This window comes from Monopterus albus, unplaced genomic scaffold (genome assembly GCF_001952655.1).
Source record: "Monopterus albus unplaced genomic scaffold, M_albus_1.0 scaffold118.1, whole genome shotgun sequence".
In the NCBI taxonomy this organism is placed as follows: Eukaryota; Metazoa; Chordata; class Actinopteri; order Synbranchiformes; family Synbranchidae; genus Monopterus; species Monopterus albus.
Window position 1 is genome coordinate 1112887 of NW_018127998.1, and position 15046 is coordinate 1127932.

A 15046-nucleotide genomic window follows, 5' to 3' on the forward strand; every position below is an offset into this window, starting at 1 on the left:
GTTAAGTGTCCAAGTGAGGTCCTCACTGATGTGCTCACAGATCCAAAGGAATTAATATTTACTATAATTTAGCCCATGTGTACATTGAAAGAGTTACTCTAGTAACTCTAATTGTTCCTTCCTAATGTGAATCCAGTGTGAGAGCTAGGAGACAAAATCTTTAACAGCCCGAGTTTGCCAACAGGATCTCTTTCAAAGATAGTCTTTTTTTTTTTTTTTTTAAGAAATTCCCTCTTTTGTGTTACTATCCCTGGAAACACTGTCTGGGCAAATACAAGAGGAATGTAACTTTGGAAGATACTGACTTGATTTGCATTTTTCAGACTGCTGAAACAGTAGTATTGTCAGCTGAACTTCAAGAGATTTTAGTCAGCATTTCTATAGCAGCACTGTATCAAATGACAATGTGAAAACAATGTGACAATGTAAAAATCACTCATAGTAATGAAACTGCAGAGAATTGTCACCTGAAGCTCCTTTGCATTGTTTAGCTCTCCAGCCCTCAGCTTTACTGTTTTGGTTCACTGTCCCTGCTCCTGTAATGTTGCTTCCAGTGACATACAGTGTGCATGATGGACATGGTGTCACCATTTGCCTCCACTATGCAAAAGTGAAGCCAAAATTTCATGAACATGGCGGCTACCATCTTGCTCTTTTGCAGCCAGATTCTGCGCAGTAGCGATCAGGAATGAAGTGACAGCATCGGGCCGGCAGTCAAAGCTGTCAAATCAACTGGAATACAACTCTTTTTATGTCATCAAATAACTTTTTAAAAACATATTTCCGGAAAAATGACCACTTGTACACACATCAGCATAATATCTACCAAAAACCACAGAAATCACCTCTGGGGAAAGTGTATCTGATTTGTACTTTGAGTTTTTAGTTTGGCTCATGTCCCATCCACTAAGTATTTCAATATAAACTTGGATAAATACCAACCTACCCTTTAAAAACAACCCATGTTTCTATTTTACTGACAAATAGAAATATGATGGCGGTGATTATTCACTGACACAGCACATGTTTATGTTCAGGAGTGTGATGTTGTAATAACTTCTACAACTTTGAACTTTTAAACATTATACATGCTAACATGTAATATATTTTACAAATGTTTTTAAATAAATGCATCATAATTTTTGGTTACTTAACATTTATGGAATGTCATCACAGAAGAGTTGCCAACTTCTAATGTCATTTCAATATTATCTCTTGATATTTGAACCATAGTTTTGTATATATATATATATATTCAACATGTAGTTCATGTGATCATGCATTTGGTTAATATTTAACTTCTTCATCTCTCGCTTCTCTTCCTTTTTCCTCCCTCCAGGGCCACCTTGTGCTTTTGGAGTGTGGCTCTCGACCACCATCTGCATTTCCACACTCCTCTGTTTGTCTGTTTGTGTATCTGTGAGTTGACAGGCAGAGGGAGGGAGACATGGAGGGCAGACACCGGTGGGGCGCAGGGATGGGGAAACACCACTGGGGAGCAGGACATGGGGGTGAGGGTGGGATGGGGGAAATGGGTCTTTTGCTGTAACATGATGTTTATTCTCGTGATGTATTTAACTGTAGAAGACAACAGAGGATTGTCTGTTTGGTTATACGAGAAACACTTGAATACAAATACCAAAACATTAGCTGATGAACATTTAAGAGAAATCTTGCAATGGAAAAGACTTACATTTATGAAAAAATTGTACTAATATTTAACTTGGGAGAATGTATTTGTCTGTGCTGTGTAAATAGCGACATGTTGATATATAGGACTATACGTATGTACACAGTTGAATAATTTTGCACTCCATATTAGTTGTTATACAACAAATGTTGAGCACAGAGTTATTCGGTCTATTTTGGTTCTGTTCAGAAGCTCATGTAGTTTAACCTTTGCCCTTCGATCCCCTTAAATTTCATATACTACATTGATGTTTTTATTTATTCCTGTCAGAATATATGAACATCTTTTATAATATTTTAAGAAACAGAATGAAGGCTGCTGAAAATGTGTTATAGAAAACAGAAGAGAATTATTGATGTAAACACTGAGTAGAAAAAGACTAATGTCTCGTAGGAGCAGTGAACACGTGATAACAGTGAGTTGTGTGTCAGTCTTTATATTCTTTTTTTTTTTCATCACCACTGTCGAGAAAATGATCTCTTGTACTGTAATACACAAAATATTTTAAATCCTGACATACACAGTAAAATAAAGTTGCATATGATATGGTTAAGCCAATTAGTGAGCGTGGGGGCATCTCATAGATGCTGTATGGGTTCAGAAACCGCTGTAGTGTGCTATCAGTATGAAAGTTTGGGCAGTGAACAACAGTTTTAGCAGCATTTTTTGTTTATTTGTTTGGATTTATGTAATGGCATCAAACAAATTTTGTCATCAGGTTTTCCATCGCCTTTTATGTGGTCCAGAAAGTTGCAAGACAGAGTTATATAGTTTTTTAACAGGTGTTTCTAACACATTGTAATCAGTGACACAGATATTCACCTTAATATGAACTGTAGGCAAATGAGAATTAAGTATACTACACTTTAAAGACCTTGGTTATGCTGTGGCAAACACGTAGTCATATTTACTCTCCTGCATCCTCACTCCTTTATCTCTTCTCGTTCTGAAGGCATGCAAATTTACTGCATGCATCTTATTCCTTATGTCCTAAAGCATTCCTAAACTTGTTTGAGAGACTGAAGCTTAAAGCTGCAGGAAAGTGTTAGATCACATACTCTGGTATGTTTGATCCAGCATCATGTTTACTGCACAGCACGTAGGCTGCAGCAGCTCTGCTCTATTCCACTCAAAACACAAAGAAAGTGCTGCAATAGCTTCTTTCTAGGTATAAATACACCTGTGTTACAGCCAATCCTCTGTTTGCAGATATGAGACTGTGTTTGCCAAATGGTAAGAGATGTGTCTTGGTGTGTGTAGTTTTGCTTCCAGATGTCCATCTCCAGTATATCGATCTATTACACAGACTTGGATTCACTCTTGTTTTTTAATCAGGGTTCTTTGATTCAGGCATTGTAGAAGTATCTGGCTTTCTCTCTTCCTCTAAAGTAGTTCCCAGACTTCTGTTGTTTCCCCTCTTTCTCTCGTTCACTGTAGCTCTTATAAATATGCTCAAATGAAATATACTCTGTTGTTAGTGGTGAATAATGTCTTGTGATACTCTCTACACCTTTGGATAGTGCTGTGTTTATTGTGTATGATGTATTCATATTAGTATCTATGATAAGTCAGAGAAAAAAGATATCCAAGACCCTCCAGAATTCTGATGTACTCTTAATATATGGGATCCATGTGAAACAAAATGAAATAAACTTCAAATTATTCTGTTGAAGGTTAAAATGAGTACTTCTGTTCATATGACTTGTCTTTTTTTGGTTTGCTTGATTGAACTGGGTTTACTAAAAGTATGTTTTTGAAATATTCACAATCAGTTTTATTAATATGATGTAACAGAAATGTACTTTATAAGTAAACACCATACAATAAAATGTGCTATAATCTACAGACAGCAGCTGAAATGGGCTCGGTCTATTTGATGATGGCACAGTTGTAAAGAAAGTTCTACAGTGGTACTGCTGTAGCTGGCCTGTGTTTGTGATGACACTGAAATAACTTTTCAGGCTGGCTGTGGGAAATTATCTTGGTTAGCTTTCTGCACAAAGATGTCTATAAGCTTAGTTCTTTCTTGGTAGGGACACAAGCTCTGTGCCACTGCACTAAAGGAAATCATCAACATACCAACATCAGCATCCTTCTCCTTAGGAATAAGCATCAGTCCTTTTCTCCAAGACCTAGGAGTAAGTTGCTTCCTCCATGTTACCCTAATGAGTATCCACAAAAACGGTAACACATCTGGAGCAATTTTATACAGCCTGCAAGGCACCATGCTGACCTTACACACCTACCTACCATTTCTAACTCTTTCAGAGTTGGGGCTTCCTGGATAATGTTTCAGTAACATAAGTGAATAATTATATAAAACTCTAAAAAGGGCTATTCTGCATAATGATAGTTTTTACTCACTTTATTTATAGTCTAATTATACTTTTCAGCTGATAGTGGTAGAAGATCCTTGACTCAAGTAAAGCGCCAATACCAGCTTCTAATAATAATATTCATTTTTAAAACGAGTAAACAAAGCTGAGATTTTGCAAAACGTCTTGCGGGTCATGGAGTTTCCGAGGGGCACGTGAAGACAACCTGAGTCCAGCGGTGCCAGCGCGCGCCCACAGCAGCCACCCCGCCACGGAGAAGTGGAAGCCAACGCCCAACTGTCGGCTCCTCCGCTATTCCCTCCCTCCTCGGATAGAGAGCAAACTCTCAGCAGGGCTGCTACCGTCGCGACAGCTTAACCACAGTATTTCACGAAGACTACTTTTCATGCGGAACTTCATTCAGAGGTGGAAAACCTAGCTTTAGTCGGGGAACAGGTGTGGGATAGCCGTCAGTACTGAGGCAGTAAAATATATATTTCCGTCGACGCTCAAGACAAGTTTGCTTATTCAAACGCTGTTCGTCATTTTCTGGCGATAAGAATCTACCGAGCACGATCTCAGTGTAATAAGTTAGTTACTTAGTTGTAGAATGGCTGATACAAACACGTCCAGCTCTGCTGCCAACTGCGTGGAGAAGCTAAAAAGTTACGTGAAGACTCAGAAAGGGCTCATCCTCGCTGCAGAAATAGTAAGTTCACCGACTTGGGCAGGAAAACGTCTAACTTGGAAAACATTTACAGTGTCGCTCTGCTACGAGTGGCTGCAGCTGCTTACGCAACTGTGTTGACCGTAGTGCGCACGTAGTCTGTAACTAACCAGTGTTTGGGTTAAAGTGGCTTACATGTATTGTTAATGATTTTTTTAATTCACTTTTATTTGATTTGTCTTTTAGAAATCGTCTCATTTTGGGGGGGCAGTCCGTTCAGCGTTGAATGGCAAGCATGCGGTCTGGGTATAGAGAGACCATGACCAGAGGTTAATGGTTTCCACCTGTTACTTGTGGCTTCCTCACTTTCTCATTTGACACCAAAAAGCCAAATGCTTAGTGTCTGTAGCAGGTCAAAGGTCATATGGGTCAGCCCAGTGACAGGTAGTCTGCTCGTTACCCCGGGCTGCATACTACTTGTAGGCAGAGAATGAGTAGCCCACATGTGGTGGAGAACAAATGCAACTTACGTTGCTTTTCTATGGGGATTTCTTTAAAAAAAAAAAAAAAACATTATGTAACTGCACATCTGGCTATAGCTAACAGGAATATAGTTATCTACAGAGGTTGGGAATAGAGGAATCAGAGCAACAACTCAGCCTTAATATTGAGTAAGTTGTTGAATTGTAAAACCATTTCCTTTCTGGGAAGCACTTTTCATTTATACTGTCCTGGGCTGCCGTTTGCACATGATCGCCTGTGTTTGCATTTCACAGCGGTGAAAGTGGCATATGAGTCACTTTGGCCTCAAACTGTCTACACAAGTTCTTCATCTTCAGTGGTGTAAAGCACTGCGTTTGTGGATAAAATGTTGAGGTACTTGTGACTCATGTACTTCTACTCCACTACGTTTTAAAGGAAAATGTAATATTACATTTACAGACTAAGAATTTACATACAAAATATGTGTTACGCTTCTAAAATATGATGCATTGTTGTAAATTACACCAACAAACAGTTCATAAAATAGCTATTTTATGCTACATCTGGAACTCGAGCTCGTGCTAGTATGAGAAATACAAAATACAAACCACTCTGCTGCTCCCACACTTTCCTATCCTATTACGCTCAGCTCAGCCCTTCACCCGGTGTTCTCTGTCTCAGCTAATGCAGAAACTGGGAGCTTGCTAGCATGTGAGTGTGCCATCTTTCAGCAGCTACCAGCTTGGCGCCTCATGGAGACGGCACAATGTGTCATACTCTGAAAACCACGTCCACCGGGGGAACAATTCCTCACCCTCCAATTACTTTGTACTGGGGGAAGGCATCTGACAAAAAAATGAAAAATGCCTCAAAGTAACTGTGTGGTAGAATGCACTTACAACAAGGCAAAGAACCCAGAGTTAAAGTTTTAAAAGCTGCCGAACAAACTCAACACTTTAAGAAAACAGAAGTGGATAAGATGTGAGGCAATACCAGAAACGACGAAGAAACAGGGATCCTGACACTGTGTGCGGAAGGCATCTTGGTGTGTTTCCTGGAGCCTTAGCTAACGACATTAGCTTAGCACAGTTATCTGTTAGAATGTTAGCTGTGTGTTAGCAAGCTACTCCTGACACTGTGTGCGGAAGGCATCTTGGTTTGTTTCCTGGAGCCTTAGCTAACGACATTAGCTTAGCACAGTTATCTGTTAGAATGTTAGCTGTGTGTTAGCAAGCTACTCCTGCTCTACCTGCAAACGCCTCACGTTTATCCTCTTAAAAGTCCTGCTAACGCCTCACGTTTATCCTCTTAAAAGTTCTTTTTTTGTTTGTTTGTTTGGCACCTATCAAACCTATACCTTTGCATCCTACCACACAGCAGCTTTTAGACATTTTTTAGATTTTTGTAAAAAGACTAAAATGTCAAAGAAGTGCCTTCACTCTGATTTACTGTCCTGTGCTCACACCTCTGACATCGGCCTCATGTGATTGGTTGAAAGGGTGAGGCTCACTCACATTCTTTGGCAGGGAATAGCTGTGCACTGCTACAAGGCTGTTCAGTGAGTCAGGGTCAGAGCGCACACCTCTCCATATTAATATATGTCTTGGAGACCTTGACCGACTCTAACATGAAAGTACCACATACAATAATGAGCCAGTAATATAATAAGACATTCTGCATTGTTTACTTTTCATACTTGAAACACATTTTCTTGTGAATACCTCTTTACTTAAATCTGATTTTGGCTGCAAGGCTTTTACTTGCTTTTTATAGTGTGCATATGGCTGCATAAATAAATATTGTTAACACTTCTTCCACCACCATGCATGTTTTTTGTCAGCTTCTCAACCAAGCTCCTGCAGTGCAGTATCACATATCTCACTGTAGCTTACAGAAAGTGTACCTGTACTACTGTGTTATTACTCCCCCTGTTTATAAAAGCAAGGCACCTTGTGTCACTGACAATAAGCTCATTATAAAGCAGGCTGTCAAATGGAGGTGGTCAGTGGGCCACCCACAGTTTTTTCTTTTATTATTTTTTCAGTGGTAATGGAAATTCCATGCTGTGTGTGAAGTTTGGGAACAAAGAATGTGTATTGCTTAGCACACATCTCTGGTGTGCAAGCCTCACGCTTCAGCGGATACACTTAGTAGTTTGTTGCTTCCTTTCCCACTCATGATTTGAGTGGGGATTAAGATTTTTTCTTAAAGGAGAAAGGAAAAGGTGGTTTCCAGTCATAAGACAATGCGGCCACACCAGATCCATAATATTAATAGCAAGGTGAGGCATTAGCTCAGTGCGTGACTCATCCTGCCTTATTGGCTGAATGGTGCTACAGGACAACACATGGGTTGTATTGCAGTATTGATTAACTGTAAAGGAAGTCATCTGTGAATGTGAATGTCAGAAATAGTTTACAGGGCAGGAATAGGGCTGTGGGAGCAAAACAGGAGACCAACAACATTATTTCTCATTATGTACAGTCTAATTTATATATGGTGGCAGGATTAACAAGGTTCAGATTTGTCAGCTGGTAAACTAAAATGTCATTTTCATGCAGACTTGACTCTGTACATTGTCAGCATGTTTTACAGTAGGCTTTCCATAAGCTGCCAAGAGTCATTTTGTAGTTATTATTATTTCCTTTGCTGTGTCTGTCAAAGGTATGGCCATAACAAAACATGTCTGAAGCTGCAGAACAGCATATAGGTGGCATTCACACACCCATGTATTGCACACTTCAGTTTGTCCTGTAGCACCATTCAGCCAATAAGGCAGGATGAGTCACGCACTGAGCTAATGCCTCACCTTGCTATTAATATTATGGATCTGGTGTGGCCGCATTGTCTTATGACTGGAAACCACCTTTTCCTTTCTCCTTTAAGAAAAAATCTTAATCAGAAGATGTGGTAGCAGAGTATGGTGGAGGAAGCAAGCTGTGTAAAAGAGAGACTATGACTAGATGATGAGCAAGAAAGGTGATGAAACTTCATTTTCCTCTGAATGTGCACAGTTTACAGTTCAGTAAGCCACAGCATAATGCTGAACATGCCCCAAGATGTAAATGACTTCCTTAGCAACTGTTGCTGTTTGGTATGTGTCTGTACCATGGACTAGCTCTTGGCGCTCATGTTGCTGCTTACTATAATTAGACAAACGTTCACTACAGTTTCCCTCCAGTCAGTTTAAAAGTGTGAACAGATTCTAACTGGGGACTTTGAAAGCTGCCCCGTGCGAACAGATCTGCCGCTGTGTGGAAAACATAAAGGTGTCAACATCTCAGAGCCTTTCTTGTTCAGAGAGACTCTTGTGTAATGGGTGTTTCTCTGTGTGAGGGCCTGCTCAGTAGTCGCTGCTCTGGCTCTGAATAGAGCCCCTTTTGTGCTGGACCTTGGCTTCGGCCGCCCCGCTACTCTACAGAGGCAGCCTGTGCCTGTCTCAAGAACACATGAACTACTGATGCATCTGGCTGCGCGTTTGTGTAACAGTTGTGGGTGAGGGGAGGGGAGGCAGCAGTGACAGATGTAGGGCTGGCGTCGAGTCTGTTACATCATTTGTGTCTCTTATAGACTGCAGCGATTTGACACTGGTCACCGAGATGTCAGTGTCTGAGAATAAAACGTTGCAATGTGCAAGATGTGCTTTTCCTTTTTTTAGATGCATGTCAAATCAGAGTCCAATTGATTCAGTAAGTGATTATTATGTCTGTGAAATTTTGTATATACAGTATATATATATTTGCCATATTTTGATATGTATATGACCAAAGAGTTTGTAATTTCATTATAACCTTAATTAGAACTTATATAAAAGACCATATGTAGTGAAATACAGGGTCGCACACTCCTGAATCTGTGCTAAAAAGTCAAGTGTACAAGAAATTATAATAAGACTGAAAATAAGGATTCGGTTGGAATAAATATAGACGATGAAATTTCAAAGATAGAAAAATTAAAATGCTGACGTGTAGGTGGGCCACAAGTCTCAGTATTAGTGTGGTTGTGGAGTCTGCCACAGTTTTAAAGCAAACTATACAATAAAATATAGGCTGATAATGGATTTTTGAGGAAAATATGTCATTATATGTATATCCATATATGTGGTTCCTCTTAATGGATACTGGCAGATAGTCATTTCTTTATATTAGCACATAAACAGTCGTGATACAAATTAGTTTTTGTCCTTTTTTTTTTTGAAGATACATATTGAGCAGGGCATGTTAGTTAAAAACATCAGCTTCTCTGATGGATAAATTATGTTACGGCTACACTATTTGTGAATGACCTCAAAACCTAATTTAATAGGTTATTTTCACATTGCGGTGTTTTGCTACTTACAGTATGTACAGTAGACCGACACTGACATATTTGCCATAAGCTAATATTGACAGATTTTATTGGTCTAAGTGTATAATAAAGTTTTGTGCACTGTTTTAGTGCACCTTTTCACTATTCTTTTGTCAGTTTTGCACATTTTGTGAAATGCAAAAGAATTAATGTGTATTTGTCTTGTAGAAATAATGAAAAGGACAATACAACTAATGCTACTCAGCGTCTTTAAGCTAACTTAAAAAGGCTTCTGAAAGTCTCCACTCCTCTCAGAGCTGTCAGATGTCCATGTTGTGTGAAAGCATCCACCCACACATCACCAACAATGGAGGTATTGAATAAAAGGGTGATACTGTTTCTGGGCCGTGGGCAGCCTAAATTTATGGCTTCTTCATATTGGCAGCATTTCAGGGGAATGGACTGAGAAGAATGCACGTGCACTTTTTCCCTCATATGGAAGAATATGATCTTGATGGAACAAGCGGTGGCTGTAAATCTAAGATGAAAGCAGCATGTAATAGGATGACAGACCTGCAGAGCACATTATAATCCATCTGCTTGCCTCACTTTAATAGTATTTTTGTGTAGAATGTTTTTGTCATGTTATTGAATAGAGGTGTAAATGAAACTTGTCATTCCTGGAATGTTTTACTGTCTTTCTGTTTCTGAGCAGAGATGACCAGTGGTAACGGCAAAGTCTAATGGAGGGGAGGGATTTAAGCAGCATCTCTTATTGTTCTGTTATAATCCTAAAATATTCTGGGCTATCTTCACAATCATTATCCTCCCTCTGTTGATTTTTCCCCAACTCCCCCTTTCCCTCTTATTATAGCTCATCAGTTTCATCATCATCATCTGCTATGCTGCGTCTCGGTACGGAGGCTACTCTGCTGTGGCCATCTGCGAGATGATCTTCGCTATAGTCTTCTTCGTCATCTTCATGATGGAGCTGGATAAGCAGATCCAAGTGATCAACTGGGTCTGGAGTGTAAGTGCTCTGCACGTCCAGTGTTTCCCATACATTGATTCATCTGTGGTGGGCTGCCACACATTGATTTAAGATAGGAACTCATCTCAGCGTAGTGCTGTGTGTAGCACAGGTATTCGCTCAGCCCGTTTGTTCTCCGCTCTGTTTCTGTCTCCCACACACAGACACATGACAACCATGATCTAACTCTTCTAATATGTTATTAGGCTAGCTAAGCTAATGTTAGAATACAGCTATTGCTGAGATTAGCATGCTGGATGTGTACGAACTGCTCTGCAAGTGGTTAAAGTTAATGCTAGTTGATAAACTCATATGCTGAATGTTTGCCTCCTCAGTCCAGGGAAATACAAAAAAAAACACACGGGAAAGCTGATCAGGACAAGTCAGATGAACAGCACTATAGCATTACTATATTTAATTTAAAAAAAAATTATGAACACATGACCCTGATCTACCGCTACAATTAGAATGTAATTCTGTGGGAAACTGATGTCTTAACACTAGAAAGCGCACACACACTCACACACTTCTGTCTTTATAAGGACGCTCATCCCCTAGCCCCTTACCCTAACACCTTACCCTAGGCCTAACCCAAACCCTAAAACTAAGTATTAACCCACAAAAGGGTGTTTCACAAAGTGAGGACCAGCCAAAATGTCCTCGCTCTCTAGCAAAAAATACTTATGTGGTTGTCACTATGTGGCAAGTACAAGAACACATGCACATGCATAGTTGCACAATGCTTCATTTTCTGCTTCCCTCTTTTGTGCAGGACCTTTTCCGTGCTGGCATTGGTGCTGCTCTTTACATCATCACTTCTCTGATCTGTGTCATCGGAGGAGCCGGGGATGGCGCTCGAATCGCAGGAGGGGTCAGTTAAGCTGCTGTGACTCGGCCTGAGTGCGCAACTGAATACTGAAACTGAATATTTAAACATGCAAGTTTGCTGTTTGTTTTGACAACCATTTACCCATATCTTTGCATCAGAGGTGTTATAGATGCGGAAAGTGAAACCCCAGTGTGGGATGGCGGTATTATCATTGTCTCACTTATGCCATCTCATACATCCTTCCTTTTTAGGTCTAGTGCAGAGCACAATTTTTATGTGCCAGACAGTTCTCTTAAATTTGAGACAGAAGTCTGTCACAGTGGGTCTTCTAGTTCTAGGCTTATCTTCATCTCGTCGTGAGCTGGCTCAAATTTTCTAACATGTCTGATTTTATCGTAGCCAAAAACAGGAAGCGCTTGTGGTTGCAGCACCTTGGAGACGAGTGACACAGGGGAAAAAGCAGGGAAGAGCGCATGGTAAACTGAAAGCGCAGTCACAGAACCAAATTAAAGTAGCATGGCACACAGCCACTAATTATAGCATTAATGTCCTACAAGTCATTAAACGACTTCACAGGAAATGAAAACGAGATGGAGCGACCTGCACATCGAGACTTACAAAATATACACAAGCCAACTGCAGCCGGTGGACAAAGAGTTCTGAGAGCAGCAGGTTAAAGTGAAGCTGGTGCTGAGACGGGTGACATCTCTGGAATACTGAAGAAGGGTGTTTGCAGGTCTTTAAACACTGATTTCAGAAAAGGCCTCAAGTTATAAAATAATTTCAATTTGCATGGAAAAATTGGTGTCATAAAGATCTTAAAATGATTCATGTTAATTGGTGTGTGCCATTGTGGGTATCAAGCACACAGCGAACGCCAGAGCTCCCACGAGACAGCGAGCCGCCACGGAAAGGGATTGATTCAATCAGAAATAAGGGCATCAGAACATCAAGCGATTTTAGGATGTTTTGACAGTGTTTCCATGCGATGGAACATTAACGTTTCATGTCACTGCTTGTAGCGATAGCTCATGTTATGTCATCAGATTTTCCCCACAGATGGTTTCCGAACCTCTCTGTTGAGTATGAAAGTCATTTCTCCTGTGGGAATCAGTGGAATCATCTTGTAATCAATACACCTTAGCTGAGATCAGCTGTGTAGCTTTGTACCCTGTCATACAACATGACAGCAGTCTGGGGCTAAACATGTCTTGTGGTGTGAGCAGAACAGACTACAGATTCCTGTAGATCAGTAGTCTGTATTTAGCTTTTGTTGGGTAACGTATAAGAGGTGTGTTATGACTGCAGTATAGTATTTTCACATATTTCCACCAAGTGTAGTTTTAACTGACCAGTGCATGTGATTATTATTATTTTTGTGATTCTGATTCTCTGTTGCTGTTTCCTAGGTATTTGGTTTGATCGCTGGTATCTTGTTTGCCTATGACACCTACACCATCTTCATGCAAATCAAGAGCACTAGGCAGCACACGGGAGCTCCTACCGGTGAGAGCAACGGATACACGCCTTGTTTTCATAGAGCTCCCAAAACATGCTCTATATGACAATACTCTGTCTGATGTAATACACAGAGTGAGTGTTTTTCTCCAATCTCTTACTTTTTTTTATACAGATGACACCGTTTAAACACTCCAAGACATGTATACCTCTGTCAAGACTGGAGCAGAACGTGAGGACAGCTGTGCAGAGGTTAACAGAAGAGTGGAGCGCAGAGGATTATAGACAGTGAAATGAACAGGTCACATTTTATTCAAGACCACTGTATGTGTGAACAGTTGAGAGATTTGTTTTAGGGACACATTTGAGAGGAGGGAGACATAGCCAGAGTGAGTGGTACTGTACATCTGTGTCTGCATGTCAGACAGTACTGTCTACTGCATGAGGAATTACTTTCACAAACCTTGCCACCAACCTCAATGTACCACTGATTAAAAAGGGAAATAACAGGCAATGTACCCAACCGGTCAAAAATTTGAGAGCACCTCCACTTTTCCAGTTGTTATTGGTGTAATTCACTGGTGGAATTCTTTGTATGAATTAAATCAAATGTTGCTGAGACAGACAGCACTGCTGCAGACGTTCCCACAGGTTCGTTGCACTTGTAGGTAGCTTTGCTTTTACTCTTCATCAGGAAAGCCTGGACACTGTGCTGCCCCTCCAGCATTTGAATCCGACTGGTTAATTTCTTGTACACAGCCTTTTTTCCTGAAATCTTGAAAAGGTCTGACTGCCTTTGTTAGTCACCTTTTACCAAATGATGCTTCGCAGGGAGTAGTAACAGTCTTTTCCAGCACTGCCTTTGTACAGATAGAATTTGTTATCATAAGTAATCATCAAAAGTTGGGACACCTGTAGGAACTTTTTGCATCAGTTGTCAAGACTTCATTTCCTTTCCTTGTGGCAGAGAATACATAAGTTAACTAGGGCTGCCCCCTAAAAGTCGACTACTCGAATCATTAGTCGAGTTGACTGAGACTCTTATAGGCGAACCTTTGTTTTTATTTTTTGTTAGCCAGTGTGCATTACAATAGAAAGCAGCCCCAGCCCCCGTTAGTTTGTCATCTCCTCATTTTGGTGTGCCAAGCAGCAGTTTGCTCAGTACTTACCCCCGTGGTCTGGGGGGGATACCTACTTCAACGGTGACACTGTGCGATGCATGGATGTATAAGGTCCAACAGCACTATTTAGCAAACTGCTGCTGCTATAGGTGCATCGGGTTTGTAGTGTAGCGCACAACCATTTATCTTATGTTTCTGCAACATGCATCCGTCTGAACGGGACCAGGAAGCTAGCAAAAATGCACTGGGAAGACATTTCAATGAGGAATTATAAGACAAGGGAATCATAAGTATGTATTCTTTAGCAGTGCAAGTTGGCACACATCAAACGTAACAACATGCCCTATGGTTAACTGAAAAGAAAAACAGCTTGTTGGTACACTGTGATATAACCATGTCTCAGAAGAAAGAACTGCCTATAAGAGCTTTGTTTCAACAGGAATACACGTGTGCTGCCTGTCTCGTTATTCCAACAAATCCATATGGCAGCCTGACATTATATGTCATAAATTTAAAAAGGTTGCGGTTTAAATCTTGCATTATATGCAAACTGTCCTTTATCGATTTATAAATACTCAGAAATATGTTCCTGTCACTCTTTTGCAGCCGACTTAGTCGGGTGTAGCCCTAAAGTCAACCTAGTACATAGTCACCAAAAAAGGCCTGTTCTGTATGAAATGTACATAATTTTTTAGTCTTTAGAGACTTTTTTTTTTTTTTTTTACCAAAGCAGTTTAGCTTTGTACCATGAAGGTTACTGAATGGACTTGAACTGCTGGAAAAATGGGGGTGACCCCAGACTTTTGACTGGTAGCGTAAAACTTTGGTTGATGTCATCAAGCAGCTTGTGTAATACATGCCTGTTGTTAATGGACTGCTGTAGTAAATAGTAACTGTTACATTTGGACATAAGAAGTAACTGACTCATGAATGGATGTGTTATAAATTGTTTAACATCATAATTAAGGTTTTGATGAGTTAGAATTTGGCATCTTCAGCGATGTTTCTCCATGGGTTTAACATTTCCTTCTCTATTATTTAAACAATGTTCTGTAGAACACTCCCTGTGTGTTAAAGTGCCTTAAAGTCTTGTTCAACTTAACCAGTTTCTTTACTGTATTCACATTTCATTCCTGTATTCTAAACATTTGCAGTGGCCTACTGTC

General features: G+C 40.2%; 2 protein-coding genes across 2 annotated transcripts in view; both read left to right on the forward strand.

The window, feature by feature from the left end:
• LOC109966717 (synaptophysin-like) overlaps positions 1-3359 on the forward strand; it is a 13681-nt gene extending 10322 nt beyond the window's left edge. Inside the window, exon 7 of the mRNA XM_020611799.1 lies at positions 1340-3359. The gene's annotated coding sequence lies outside the window, so the exon portion shown is untranslated. The remainder of the gene's footprint in view (positions 1-1339) is intronic.
• Positions 3360-4233: 874 nt separating this feature from the next.
• plp2b (proteolipid protein 2b) lies at positions 4234-14479 on the forward strand. The gene is made up of 5 exons (XM_020611908.1): positions 4234-4714; positions 10317-10472; positions 11245-11343; positions 12711-12807; positions 12935-14479. The coding sequence occupies exons 1-5, from the start codon at positions 4616-4618 to the stop codon at positions 12946-12948; spliced, it is 465 nt and encodes a 154-aa protein (XP_020467564.1). The 5' UTR covers positions 4234-4615; the 3' UTR covers positions 12949-14479.
• Positions 14480-15046: the final 567 nt, after the last annotated feature.